The sequence below is a fragment of the Haliotis rufescens genome, unplaced genomic scaffold, assembly GCF_023055435.1.
Source record: "Haliotis rufescens isolate VD_foot unplaced genomic scaffold, xgHalRufe1.0.p SCAF_80, whole genome shotgun sequence".
In the NCBI taxonomy this organism is placed as follows: domain Eukaryota; kingdom Metazoa; phylum Mollusca; class Gastropoda; order Lepetellida; family Haliotidae; genus Haliotis; species Haliotis rufescens.
In genome coordinates, this window is record NW_025964373.1 from 729,270 (window position 1) to 743,673 (window position 14,404).

General features: G+C 39.0%; 1 protein-coding gene across 50 annotated transcripts in view; it reads left to right on the plus strand.

Annotated features, from left to right (window-relative positions):
• Positions 1-14,404, plus strand: part of LOC124137436 (titin-like) — a 228,112-nt gene that overhangs the window by 143,258 nt on the left and 70,450 nt on the right. For 45 of the 50 annotated variants that reach the window (XM_048390069.1, XM_048390071.1, XM_048390070.1 and 42 more), the window contains 7 exons: positions 3,807-4,018; positions 6,317-6,528; positions 8,100-8,304; positions 10,096-10,119; positions 12,398-12,494; positions 12,794-13,022; positions 13,672-13,923. In XM_048390069.1, the coding sequence (XP_048246026.1) occupies positions 3,807-4,018; positions 6,317-6,528; positions 8,100-8,304; positions 10,096-10,119; positions 12,398-12,494; positions 12,794-13,022; positions 13,672-13,923 (1,231 nt within the window). The remainder of the gene's footprint in view (positions 1-3,806; positions 4,019-6,316; positions 6,529-8,099; positions 8,305-10,095; positions 10,120-12,397; positions 12,495-12,793; positions 13,023-13,671; positions 13,924-14,404) is intronic. The other 5 variants (XM_048390041.1, XM_048390044.1, XM_048390046.1 and 2 more) reach the window with 3 other exon arrangements.

The window sequence follows — 14,404 nt, forward strand, 5'->3', positions numbered from 1 at the left end:
TCCTATGTTATTTCCTATGATTCATGCTGTATTGACATTTTGATGCCTCGTGAAGATTCGGGTTAGAATTGACCTTCAGCAACCTATGCTTGTTGTAAGAGATGGCCATCAGGCCATGTAGCTGGAATATTGCTGAGTGAGGCGCTAACCAAGAGAAACGTTTTGATGGTTATTGAATGATATGTACACAGGAAAATCATGAAACTGATTAATGTTACGCATTCAGGATCTGGTGTGTAAAAGTTATTGATTACATGGACTGTTAGAGTTGTTAGGGAAATGAAATGTTTCATATAATGATTTCCAGTAAAGCTCCTAAATTGGGTGTGTAAAATTTTGATTTAAATCTGGATTATGAAAACTATTGCTGTTATCTCTTGGTATGTTGCAAGTATTTCAAATGATGAGGGCAGTAGGGTGGCATAGTGTTTGAAGAGTTCACTTGTCACCAAAAGACATGGTTTGGGTTCAATTCACACATGGGGAAAATGTGTTAAGTAGGTTTCTGGAATCCCTGCCATTAATTTGCTGCAATGTTGCTAAAAGCAGCTTTGAACCTTATTTATTCACTCATTCACTTCAAATGATGCCTTGCCAGACAGTTACTTTAATGCAGGTAACTGACATAGGTTCGTTTTACACTGTAACGAAGGTAATCAATGCAAAAATGTGCTATTGACCGTGTACGTTTATCTTGATTTCTAGTTGATGTTTGACATTTGACATAAGGAATACGGTAACAACCATTGTAATTGGATCATTGACATGTAGTCTGTTACACTTCCTGTAAAAAAAATCTGAGATCAAAGGCTGATAATTTAGACATACAAATATCCTTCCTACTAAACGCTGAGGTCAATTCTTGATCAGGTTTACAGATGATGCGTCTCTTTAGCTCTCTGCTTAATGTCTAAAAATAAGTACAAACATTAGTGGCAGCCATTTCTTGTGTTTTGAATGTAAATGATACTGTGATGGAACAAGGGTGATATTGTCTGATAAGCACTATGCTTTGTGGGGCTAACCTTTATACCGGCACACCAACAGGCATTAATACACTTTTGACCTGACACCAGGTCGCCATTATATGTTGCCGTTGACTTTGATTTATCAAAATATTATTCTGACATTAAATTAGCCTCAGATGTGTTTAAAAATGATGTTGTTCAGGCATGTGTACACTGCTTAATCAATTCCCTGCCTCCCTTGGCACACGCCAGAACCCTGTGGTCGTGGGTTCGAATCCTGGTTCACCACGATTATGTTTCAATGTTTGTCATCACCCTTACCGAGCTCCTGGGTTTCTCCAAAGTGAGAGCTACATCACCTTGGGCATCCTTCCCATATAAATCTGATGTGACGAGATATTCCTGGATTACTGTTTAAAGCAGCATTAAACCCAACTCACTCACTCACACTCACTCACTCACTCACACTCACTCACTCACTCACTCACTCACTCACTCACTCACTCACTCACTCACTCACTCACTCACTACTGATTACTGTGAATTGTAGACATGTTAATGGCAATATGGGGAACGTGTGCATGTGACACTGAAGACCTGCATTATTCCATTAAATTCTGAAAATGTGTTAAACATAAATGTGTTAAAAGTATTAACATATAGGTAACTTTTTAATCATTGACATATCTTTTTGATCTCTGTGTCAGTACAGCAGTACAAGGGTTAATTTACTTGACTAGACATCTTAGAGAACATGTTCAATGTACTTATGCAAATTTTAATATTGAAAATTTCAATATTTTAACTTATATTATTTATTATATACGGTAATGTGTTTTGGAAATATTTCTTAGTGAGTGAGTGAGTTTTACCGTATTCCAGCAATATCACGGCGGGGGACATCAGAAACGGGCTTCACATATTCTACCCATGTGGGGTATCGACCCCGGGTCTTCGGTGTAACAAGTGAACGCATTAGCCACTAGGCTCCTCCCCCCTGTTGTTCATGGTTCCATTTGGATTTTAAACGTAGAATAACTTATAGAATAACAAGTCTTAATTATCCACCCAAAAAACAGATTCCACTGAACGTAAAAGGCAAAATAGTGGAAATTATATACAATATTCCAAGGCTCCCAATACAAACGTGCTCGACACAGGCCATTTTTGTGTGTACATATTAGCCAGTTCTTTGTTATTGGCCATTCTGATCATCACACTGAGCTGAAGTAGTTCAGTTACTTAAATACTTAAGAAATAGTTATCTTAACCACCTGCTTCAGATCAGTACACGTATTATTGTAGATTAAAGACTTGGGAATGTGAGGAATATTGATTGCAGAGATTATTTTGAAGAAAGGCTATGTGTTATGCTGTCAGAAGCTGATAGAAGTCTTCGCTCAATCTACCAGCTATCAGATGTTGAATACACAGATATTTCAAGGGGGGATATGGACCCAATCAAAGCATTTATTTTGTGCAGTCACCTGCAACGATTCCAGGTTGAGATAACGATATGATTGTTGTTGTACGGCCGGGGTCAGCTCTTGTGTGGAGGGTGTAACAAGACACCCAGGAAGGTAGCTTGTACCTAGGAACTATCCCTAGACCAGACTTGGAGGGACTGGACTCTTTGATCTATGTCTGCTGATTATTGTCTTGGGTATCCTAGCAACATGCTAGTTTTGAGGTGGTGGCACCATTGTCGATGTACAGCCAAACCCTACTGGTAGATGCATGACATTATCACAATGTTTATCTCTAATAGTTGTCTATTAGGTAGATATGGTAGAGTTATACACCAGAAACATTGAGGTTAAAGTCTGATATTATCCAGCTAGTCATCTCTATGAGTTGTGTGTAACACGGCACCAGGTAGATATGGGAGTTATACACCCAAACCAAACCTAGATGGACCACTTTCAGGCAACATGTGTTCCTCCAAGACTTGTATGCACCATCTTGAATCTTGTCTGTGAACAGGTGCCCTGGACTAAGTAAACATGACTTGACCATTCATTCAGCATTGGCAGCAAGTTAATCTTGTTGCAAGACTCTGTCAGACATATGGCTGGTGTTGGTGTAACCGTATCAAGATGAACTGTTCCAGGTATACAACACACACATGCATAGACATCAAGTTCACCATTTCACATTCAGCTGCTGTGTTCCAAATGAAGCATGATGTCACAGGGACCTTGTCATAACCCTAATGTTGAAAGTTAAAGGTTTTTGGTCCCTAGATTCAAGTGCATTAGAAGACCTAAAAGGCTCCAGAACCTCCCCTAAGTTCGAACAGTATGTTTGCATCAAATATGAAGCTGTTTCAATGAGAAAATGCTGGCTAAATTTACACACAATACACAAGACTGCCTAGATACATGCATACAATGGGTGTAGTTGGTTGTATTTTCTCATTGACTCCTTGTCAGCAAGGAATTATTTATGTCAAGAAAAGACCTCAAAAGCGTGTATTCGTGAAAAGAATACACTCAGGAGCTCCACGACCGTGTGTATTATTTTTCACGAATACACGCTTTCATTGTTTCTTCATGACTGATCAAATGGGTCCAAAAACATTCTGACATCTGATCAAAAAGGCACCAGGCACAATATGTCTCATGATAATCTAGCTCTGTTTGGAGCTGATCCAGAAAGGTTCTTGCAACAATTTGTGACTGTGGATGAAACCTGGGTTCACCACTTCCAGCCTCACTATACAAACACATCAAATCATATTTAGAAAAAGAGTCCTAGAGAGGACACCTAACAAAGTCACGAAATAAGGAAGTTCATGTATGTTGGAACATGTTGCTGATGTCGTAATGATTGTTTCAGACCAATCATCATCGAGGTTCCCCACTTTGCATCACTCCGTGGCAAAGAGCGAGAGGTTGTGATCATGAGAAGCGACAATGGCAAGAACTGGTATGAACACCCCATGGTGGCCACAGAAGAAGCAGTGAACGATGCCCTTGGCGGCAGTCTGGAAGGTGCTGAAGGCGTGACGCCGTCACCGTCACAGTCTGGCTCGGTGTCTAGCTTGTGGAGTGAGCATGTCCTTGGTTCTATAGCACGCACATACCACTGTCACATGTGCAGACTTGACTCCAGTGTAGAGTACCACTGGGATAAAAGCTTCTTAAACACACTTATAGGGTATAAGGTAGACTAATGGTTAGTCTATCAAAATATATAATTTTGATAGAAATAAACACTATTTAAATTAAAAAGGAGCCCCAGTTAGATGAAAGATTCTGAACCTGTGGAAAATCTAGACTTCATTTGTGGCATTAGCATTACAGTAAGGACTGGGAGGAAGGGATATTAATATGCTTCAGGGGACTGAGACGGATGAGGTAAAAGGGAATGTGTACACAATCAGTATTGAGCGATCTAGGATAATTAGATTTGCTTGCTGTGTGACAAGCTGTCAATGCAGTTTTGAAAAATGATGTGTCAATTTGGTTTAAATAGATAGTTCTACAGTGGTAATCAATACATGGAGTCTGTCTGCAAATTATGTGATGGTGATACATATAATATTACTTGTGACTGAAATTTAATCTTCAAAGTTCATATTCGGAAATCTTGTACCATGACTTACAAATCAATAAGTCAGGATGACAATTTGTAAAAGATCTCTAATTCTTTATATGTGTCTGTGTGCACATCAAAAATGTGATATCTAAAAGTTAAAAACAAAGAAGTGGAAAACATTTCAGACACTTTTAACATTCGTACCACATTCCAGAGAGAAAACAGTTGACAGGTATTGACAAGGCACATCAGTTTTTGTACATTGTATCCTGTATGTTTCCTGTCTCCTCTGATTGTCAAATGTTTGTGTAGAACGTTCATTGTCTGTAGGCGTCATTAGACAATGGAGGTCTCTATTCTATAAACTATACTACTCAAAAGAAGTAAAAGAACACCCGATTCTTTCTTATTACTACAAGTAATCTGCCATGCATGACAGATTAACTACAGTAATATGAAAGATTCGAGTGTTCTGAATGACAGATTTAGATATAACATTGTGGAAGAATTAAGTGTTCTTTAACTTCATTTGAGTAGTATTTATGCTCCTTTTATCAGTATATCCTGTCTTGTATTTTTTGTATTGCACAAACTCTGTATACTTTGTCTTGTTTTATGTAAGTATTTTCTATTGATGTGGTGTAGTGATGTAGAAGATATATGTTTGCAAAGTGGCACATGTATGTAGATTTACATATTCTGTCCTATCCAAATCCATATGAATCCCATTAGACAGGGCTGTGTGCTGAAATGGGGCATTATCAACTCCTACGTATAATCCTATTTAAGCATGAAAAATATTTGTCATGACCACTTTTTGACTTTGAACTTCAAGTGGTTTGCCTACAAGCACTCGCATGTCTAAGTATAAGAATGCACTGAAATATGTCATCAACCTGTGCACAGCCATCTTTGATTCCACCAAAGGGAGATAACTCAATTGATTTGTGGTGCAGGAGGTCAGACCACTAGCTGTCAAGAAAAGTCATTATGTTTAAAGACAGAAGTTCCACAGATTTAAACCCAAACTGACCGTTTCTGTGAAAATTGAAATGTCAATATAATTAGCTCCTAGATCCTGAAATATTATAGCTATTGATCATGACGTTTCAGAATGTGGAATTTTGGTTCGAACATACTTCTACGGTAGTTCAGGACACATCATTGTTGCCTTTTTGGTGAGGGTAGTGATATTTTAATGTCTCATTTTCCAAATATTTTGATTCTGTTTCCTGCTGAGAAAGTGCATGGATTCTCTCCTGTATATTGCCTGCCTGTGGCAGTATTATGTTGCCCCCAGAGTACAGTACGGCTATTGTTGGTGGTGTTCATAGCAGTGTATATACAGTGTCTTCCTTCTCTTCACTGGCAGATCCATGCTTTGAAGAAGCATATATGTTTAAAGTGAAGTTTTCAAAATGAAATATAAGAACTGAAAAATATTCTATAAATTTTAAGATTGATTAATGTCATACAAGTTTACCAAATGAAATAGAAGAAGTGAAAAATATTCTGTTAATTAAATAATTGATTAAGAGAGTCATACAAGTTGGATACATATTTAAAATGCAAATATTATTACACACATTTTATTATTTTTTTCTTTAATACAATAGCAATAAATGTAAGAATGAATAGTGACACCTGCCATTGGGCATCTCAAAGTAAGACTCTGGTTGATTCTGATCCAGTGCTGTTCATCCAGCTTAGTGCAGATGCAAACAACTATTTTGATTCTAATGTTGAAGGTGTGTAATGCATACTGCATCTCCTGAACCTCTTGAAACACACTATGGCTGTTATTGTAGAACTTGACCAAGAGGAAGAACTGACAGCCAAGAGAATCACCCGTATCCTGACAACAGATTTCCCACAATACTTTGCTCTGGTGACCAAGGTTCGCCAGGAGAACAAACAAATCGGTGAAGAAGGGGGCGTGATCAGCTCAACTGTCGTCCCCCAGGTGCAAGCCGTCTTCCCAGAAGGGGCTCTCACAAAGACCATCCGCGTTGGCCTGCAGGTAGGTTCTTTTAGTCGAAAAAAATAGATGAGGCGACAACTCTCTGGGAACTCTTAAGGATGTCCATTGAGGTCACTTTTGGGGTGTGCACAGGACAGGGTAATTACTAGATTTAATTTTATTTATTTGGGTTCTTGAGAGTACTTGACATTAATTAAAAGTACAGTTCTTATAAAGTATTGGAATTTCATTAGAATACCCATGACTTTCTTCAAAACATGCTGTTTATGGAAAAACAGGGGTGAGAATCTTCTGTGGATCTGCAAATTTGTTAATATCTCCTGGCTTCCCCCTAAACACCCCCAAAATATGGATCACGGTCCATTGCAAAGAAGATTCAGCTGAAAGGGAAAATATCCATTCTCAGCCCTGTCTATCTGAGTGAAATATTTAGTTGGGGCAGCTAGTTTTGGAAATGAAACAATTGTTTCCTTGTCATATTTAACCGTTACTGTTACCTATGGGGAGTTTGATATACTCTGTTTCATCTCGATCGTCAAGCTTTAAATGAGAGGAGAACATGTGCGGTACTTAGAGTGACAGAGTTCATTCATTTGTACCTATAAAAGTTGAAATTGTACATGAAGTTCTGCAAAAACCATTGATGCTCGTGAAGTTCTCCTGGAATGTTGGGATTAGATGAATTCTTGCAGTACTCTTGGACTATTGTTAGGACGTTCCCTGGACTCCATTGAGGGCTCAGTGGTCATTCTCTGTATAGAGCTGAATTTTGTGGTACATTTGAAAGTATTTCAAAAATCCTGTTTTAAAAACATATTGGATGTATGTGTTTCTGTTGTTGCATACATATGTAATAAATTCAATAACTTTTAAGTGAGAAATAAAAATCCAATTCCATTATTGGTAAGTTTAGAATTATCTTGAATATTTTCAAATGTATCTGAGTAAAGAAAGTACTGGGATTTGAAGTTAGATGTTAGCTGCCAGAAATAGTGACATTAGGGTGATAATATCATGTTGTTAAATGTCAAACATTATTGTTTTGTGTTTTCACTGCTCCTTCCTACATATTATTCTCATTTCTTAAGCCAGTTATAGTCACGGAAACAAATATTCCATCAGACACATCAAGGTTGATCCTGATTGAACAGACAGATCTCCATGTTTCTTTTCATTCTGTGATTTTGTTGATTATTTCAATTATGCCAGACCTGTATTCAAGATATGGACTTCATGACTGACATAGGCTTTGACAGTAGAACTGCTTAGTGAAGCGGAGAAATAATCGTGTGGAATTTTGATTTTTTTGTTTTTAGCCTACCGGGCGTTATGCTGCAAGGCCAGTAAAGTTTGAAGATCTTTGAGATGACGGGAAATTTTGATTTATTTTTCTATGAATATATTTTGAGTTTATTTTGGACTATGCTTTCTGTTGTCCCATTAGCCAGTGTAGCGGAGATTGTCGATTCTTAGCATGAAACACGAAACCGAGTTGGTCGTCCATTCAAACCCTGTCGTTTAGTTTCCTGGACGTAATGTTATGTTGGATCTTGTGGAACTGGACATTTTTTTGCCGTGACACTCGTTTTTCTGTGGTTTCCTGTCGCTAGGCACAACCCATTGCACCTGAACTCGTTGCTAAGCAACTTGGCAACCGTGTGGCAGTCAGTCCCATCGTAACGGTTGAACCCAGGCGCCGAAAATTCCACAAACCGATCACATTGACCATTCCGGTACCGAAGGCTTCTCAGAAGGGCATGATCAACCAATATGGGGGAGATCGGCCAACACTCCGTCTTCTCTACAGTATTTCTGGTAAGGCGAGAAACAGTGTCAGCGGTTGTCATGTTTGTTTATTTTCACATGTCCTGTATCCGTTCAATGTTGTGTGGTCAGTGTATCAAAATACTTGATGGGGGAACACATTCAGCATATTTGACACTTTGAATTTTTCAAATATTTCATCTTTTGGGGTTCTGACGTAAAGCCAAAACGAATTTGCAAATTCCACTGAAGAGTGCATCAAAACACTCACTTGTAGGTTATGTGTTTTTTTGTTTTAACATTTTTCAAACAAATACTCATTTAGCATTTGAATATTGCAAACTCATCAAGAATTTTGTGCATTGTCGTAGACTGTTTTGAGGAATGATTATTATATTCTGTATTGTGTTGTAAATGTACCACAACATGATGAATTGATATTTACAGAGAGAAAAACATCCAATAGGAATTAATCTTACAACAGAATTCAATTGACTAGGGCATGCCAAGCACGCTTCATTCTAATGGATTGTATTCCACAGTTTAAATGTAATTATTTTGAATATAACAACATGCTGCATTAGCTAAGGCTATCACTTTTATTTTAAATATTTTAAATTGCTTAGAAATTTTACATTTGTTTTAACACAGTGATAGGCACAATGTTATTTTCTATATCATGTGTTGTATTTGTGCTTGTGTTTTCAATGTTTGTATCTGTACATTTAGAGATTGTATTGATGATGTATGTGTTCGCATGAACCAGGATTTTAGTATATTTTCATGATCGTCATCAGCCACTATATTCCACTCAGTGACCTATTGTCACAGAAGCCCCATGTCCGATAATATTTAATTACAAAAAACGGATGTTAAAATTTTGACCAAGTCTTTAACAGACAATGTATTGGGTACCCATTATGTTGGGAAGTCTGCAGCCACAATGGTTCCTATCTATGACTGGTCCTTGGATGCGTGACCGTCAGGGAAGACCATCTCTAGGCTGTGGCCTGGCTGATACTGTGCCATCGTACCCTAATTGTAAAGGAGACATGAATGGGCATTAGGTGGTCAAAATGGCTACGGTATGTTGAGATAGTTTTGAATGGGTGACTAACATTGGAGAGCTCTATTTTTGAGTGGCCAAGTAGCCTAACGTGTGCAAATGATGTGCAGAGTTGCAGCTCTTTGTTGTACCAGGATCTGCTGATGGGCTTGGTTTGTCTTGGTTATCGTCCGTGCCCTGCTGGTTCTGTGTATTATGGAACCCTAATGACATGCAATTGTTCTCACACTGTCACTCTGTTCGGTTCCTGACTTGATTCCCATTTCTGGTGTCCACCGCTGTGATATTGCTGGAATATTGCTAAAAGCGGCATAAAACAATATTCACTCTCTCCTGACTTGATTAAACAGTGAGGCGATATGGCTGAGATATTACTGAATGTGACACAGCCATCGCTAACATTTCACCAGATTATATTTGCATTTCTGTCTAATAATTATTAATATAAATTTGGTGAATAAATCCATGCAAACAATGTTACCCATTCAAAACACTTCTTCAACTTGTTGGGTACAATGTGTGAAGCCCCTTTCTGGTGTACCCCGCCGTGATGTTGCTGGAATATTGCTAAAAGCGGCGTAAAACCATACTCACTCACTCACTCACTCACTCACTCTTCAACTTGTGATATAGAACTTCAGACCCAATACAGATGCAGTCATGTCTACACTCTGCGATATATGTTCTTGCTGTGTAAATGCCCAGATAGTTGACCTTGACCTTGACCTTTGCCATTTAATGTATTGCTCTTTCTACTTTGTCTTTGCCGCAATTAGGCAACAACTCTCACAACAGCCGAGGTAACTGTCCTGCCTGCCCCTGCTCTTCGCTTGTCTGTCTGTCCATCCGTCCATCTGTCCGTCCGTCCGTCCGTCCATGCATGCACATCCTTGGTTCCCTCCAGCTCCCTCCTGCTCTGCCTCCACATTCTGTTTCATTGCTATTCAATGTAGAAAATAGTTTGAAAATAAGAATTAAGGTGTTGGAATTATAATAAATGTCCATAGTTTGTTGGTGAAGACTGTCTGTGAGGACTGTCAAACCCTTAGGCTCTATATGCCATGGTAACCCAAACTGACTTTTTTAATGTTAATTATTATGAAACCATCAATTTTATATTCAAATTCTTGAAGCCTTATTATTTTTTTAATAGGTGTCTACATTTATTTTTATTAAAATATAACATATAACATTTTGAGTAAATATTGTTACAAATTTCTACCTTTTTGGGAATACATTGGTTTTTGGTTGAAGTTTTTTTATGAGAAAATATCTTTTCCTCCAAATCTGTAAACACCTAAAACAGGTTCGAGAAACCATTGTTACTAGACATGATCATGTATACAACGACCATGCTGCTTTGAATGCTGCTGCCGACACCCAGAGCTGTTGATTGCAACCCCTCCGCGTGTGTCTGTCAGAAGCTGTGCTGGCATCAGCTGCTCCCTAACCTCAGAATGCATGGCGACAGCTCCTGATGGCTGCTTCCTCTGGCAGTGTGCATTTGCTGTAGGATCCATACAAGCCATTACAGCCACGCGGGATCACTAGTTTAAAAATAAGAATCTATACATCTCTTTCTTCCCTTTTGGAAAATTTTGATATACTTTGATAAATATTTGAAAATTTAATTTGTTTTGTGAGATTCATCACTAACAAAATCCTTTCCTCTTAAAACATTTCAGCCATTGTGAGAAAACCAGGGTGTGAAATAACCTCCTTTTTCCAAATCCATTTGATTTTGCTATTTTTGATGATTAATAAATTAATCACCAGATCAGAATTACACTAAAAGGAAAAGGAAGTAGGCACATAATAATAATTCGAGAAACTTATCAGCTCTTTAGCATGCACCTAAATAACATTATTACGGAAAGAAAAAATTAAATTAAATTTATTTCATCCTGCATGGGAACCACAGTGAAAGATGTTTCAATTATGTCATTATTTTGCATGTAGATTGTCCAGATTAAATCTAAAAAACCTCAGAGTTTGTGAAATTAGTAAAAATTAAATTCCTTTAATAATGTAAAGTAATATATTATACTGCTCAAAACAAGTTCAGTAAACACCCGTTTTCTATATGACTAACTATAGTCATTTGAAAATGCCGGATGTTCTTTACCTACTTTTGAGTAGTATAATGTGATTGAATGTTGTCGTAAGTAGCTAGTTCACGCCTGGACCCATCACACATCTTTGTAGTTTAGTCTGGCAGTGGTAACTTATTTCTGCACTAAATTGTGGTATTTGGAATTCATTTTGGGAAGGTTGAATTGTATTTTATACACTAATAACTCAAAGTTTTATGAATATAGAAATAATAGCAAATTTGGTTGAGTTAGTTGAATGTCTGTCATGATGCTTCAGTGATGCCTAGACTGTGTTTAGTGAGACATCATACGACGTCGTGATGATGTCACAGTGATGTTCAAGTTGGGTGGTAGGCTTCAGTAGGCCAGCTTCTTCAGCCAATGTTGTGTTCATCTGGTTGACTGACCAGATCCCATTTGGGGCTACGCTTCTGACTTGGTAACTTGCATGGAAAGCTAGACCATGCATTAACCAAAAACAGAATAAAGAAATAAACTTTCAATACATGCATCATGTATTTGTCTTGTTTTGGAATTAAAATATTGACCAAAACAAATCTTTCATTACTGTCACTCAGTAAAAGAACAGTGGCACGTTATTCACGATTTCAGTAGTTCATCAGAGAGTGGAGAGTAGCCGAGTGGTTAAAGTGTTAACTGGCCGCACTGAAGACTCAGGTTTGACCCCCCTCATGGGTACAATGTGTGGAGCCCCTCTCTGGGGTCCCCCGCTGTGACATTGCTGGAATATTGCTAAAAACAGCATCAGTAAACATCCTCTCAATCAGTCCCAACTTACTTCATCAGAGAGCGTTATACAATTATAACCAGACTCTATAATTATGAGATGGAGGTAAGTTGTGGGAAGAGAGTGTGGCTCCAGAGTCTCTGCTTCATCTAACTAAGACATTCAAAACTTGATTTTACTCTTGAATGCCTGTCTTATGTAAAACTGTCTGACTGATGACGTTATGCTGACTTCCAGGTGAGAAGGAGCCGGCGGTGTGGGAAGACATCACTGACGCGAAGCCTATGTCACTTGTCAATGACTGTGTATCTTTTACTACAACTGTGTCCGCAAGGTACGTACATCTTCCTTCATATTTTGTGGTAGATAATAGCTGTAGTAGCAGTAATAAGACTCTTGAGTGGATAAGTGATCCTAAGGTGTACAATTTGTAGTACAGAGTTGCCTCCCTTAGTTGTTCCAGGAACTGCTGGTCATGGGTTTGATTCCTGGTTGATACCAACCATTACATCAGAGGTTTCACATATACAAATGGCTTTTGAAAGACCTAAATCCAAATGTGTTTGCCTTGTGAATGGGCCCGGTGCCCAGCCCCAACCACTGCCTGCTCTGTCATCTGTGTATGTGCTGCAGGTTCTGGCTGATTGACTGCCAGAACATCCAGGAGGCTACCCAGATGGCTACTGCCCTGTACAAGGAGTCCATCATCGTCCCCTACATGGCCAAGTTCGTCATCTTTGCCAAGCGGGACTCCCAGGAGGAGGGCAAGCTGCGCATGTTCTGCATGACGGACGACAAGGTGGACAAGACGCTGGAGAAACAGGAGAAGTTTGCAGAGGTTGCTAGAAGCAGGGACATTGAGGTCAGTTATAGCAGTATTGTGATTGTATTTAGGACTTTAGACATAAAGAACATAACCCGAACATTGCTTGATATCAACTATATCAACACGATACTTTTATCAATAAGTGTCAATAAACACTTTTGTGAGATTCTATGCATTGTCCAAAATCATTCTTCCAACATTTTCAGTATATAAACAGCAATGAGCAGTGTCCTGAGTGTAAAAAGTACTGCTAACCAGCTTCAGTGGCATAGAGATTATCTGCTTGGAGGTATTGCTTGATCTTACCCAAGCGATATTTCCTGTGGAAGCTAGTTTTTCATGATAAATTGATCTCTCAAGAAAAAACAAGGTCAATGAGTTGTGAATATTTCTAAAAAGAATTAAATGGTAAGTTGTCTGATAATTATAAAGGTGGCATAAAATTTGTGCAGAGTTGCGTCTCTTGGGCACGCCAGGAACCTATGATTGCGGGTTTGAATCCTGGTTCGCCCCGATTATGTTTCTAGGTTTGTCTGTCTGAGACCTGCATCACTTCTGGCTTTCCTCCCACCTTAAGCTGACACGCCGCAATATAACTGGAATACTGTTAAAAGCGGTGTTAAACCCAACTCACTCACTCACTTACTCACTCACTCACTGTAATCCGTGTGTACTGTTTTGGCAGGTTCTGGAAGGAAGGCCACAGTTTGTTGAAATGGCGGGTAACCTCATCCCCGTCACCAAATCTGGCGACCAGCTCCACGTCAACTTTAAATCATTTCGAGAAAATCGCCTACCGTGCACGGTGAAGATCCGTGACCTTGACCAGGAGCCGTCTGCCAGAGTGGCCTTCATGAAGGAGCCCAAGGTGGCCCGAGGCGAGGCCCCACAGTCCCCCATATGCAACCTCAACATCACCCTGCCAGACATGTCCAAGGTAGGCCACTGCAATACTCGTGACTGCAGCAGAAAATACTTCAGTCTGTATCTAATGTGTCACAACTGCCTCTATTTTAAAGTGAGATGTATAGCTTCATTTAAGGCTAATAAAATAATAGTCTTGGTTATCCGGCACAGCCCACCTCATCATAAAATCTGCCACACATTTCATTTTTATTTCCATTTGGAAAATAATAAAAATATCCTAATAATTAACAAAAATTGTATCCAATATAGCACACAGTTACTTCTCTCATGTTATGGTCGGGGCGGTGAGAGGAAAGAAATAATTAAAAACTCCTTGTTTATGTCGGGTGGCCCTTTCCTAGGTTGATGATTCACAACTGTTTATAGGGTTAGACTAGGACCCCAGCAACCTGTGCTGGTCATGAGAGGTCAACCCTGTGGGAGTCGGGGTTAGAATACGGCCCCGGCAACCTATGCTCGGTGACTTGGTGACTTGGCGTGTCCTTGTACCC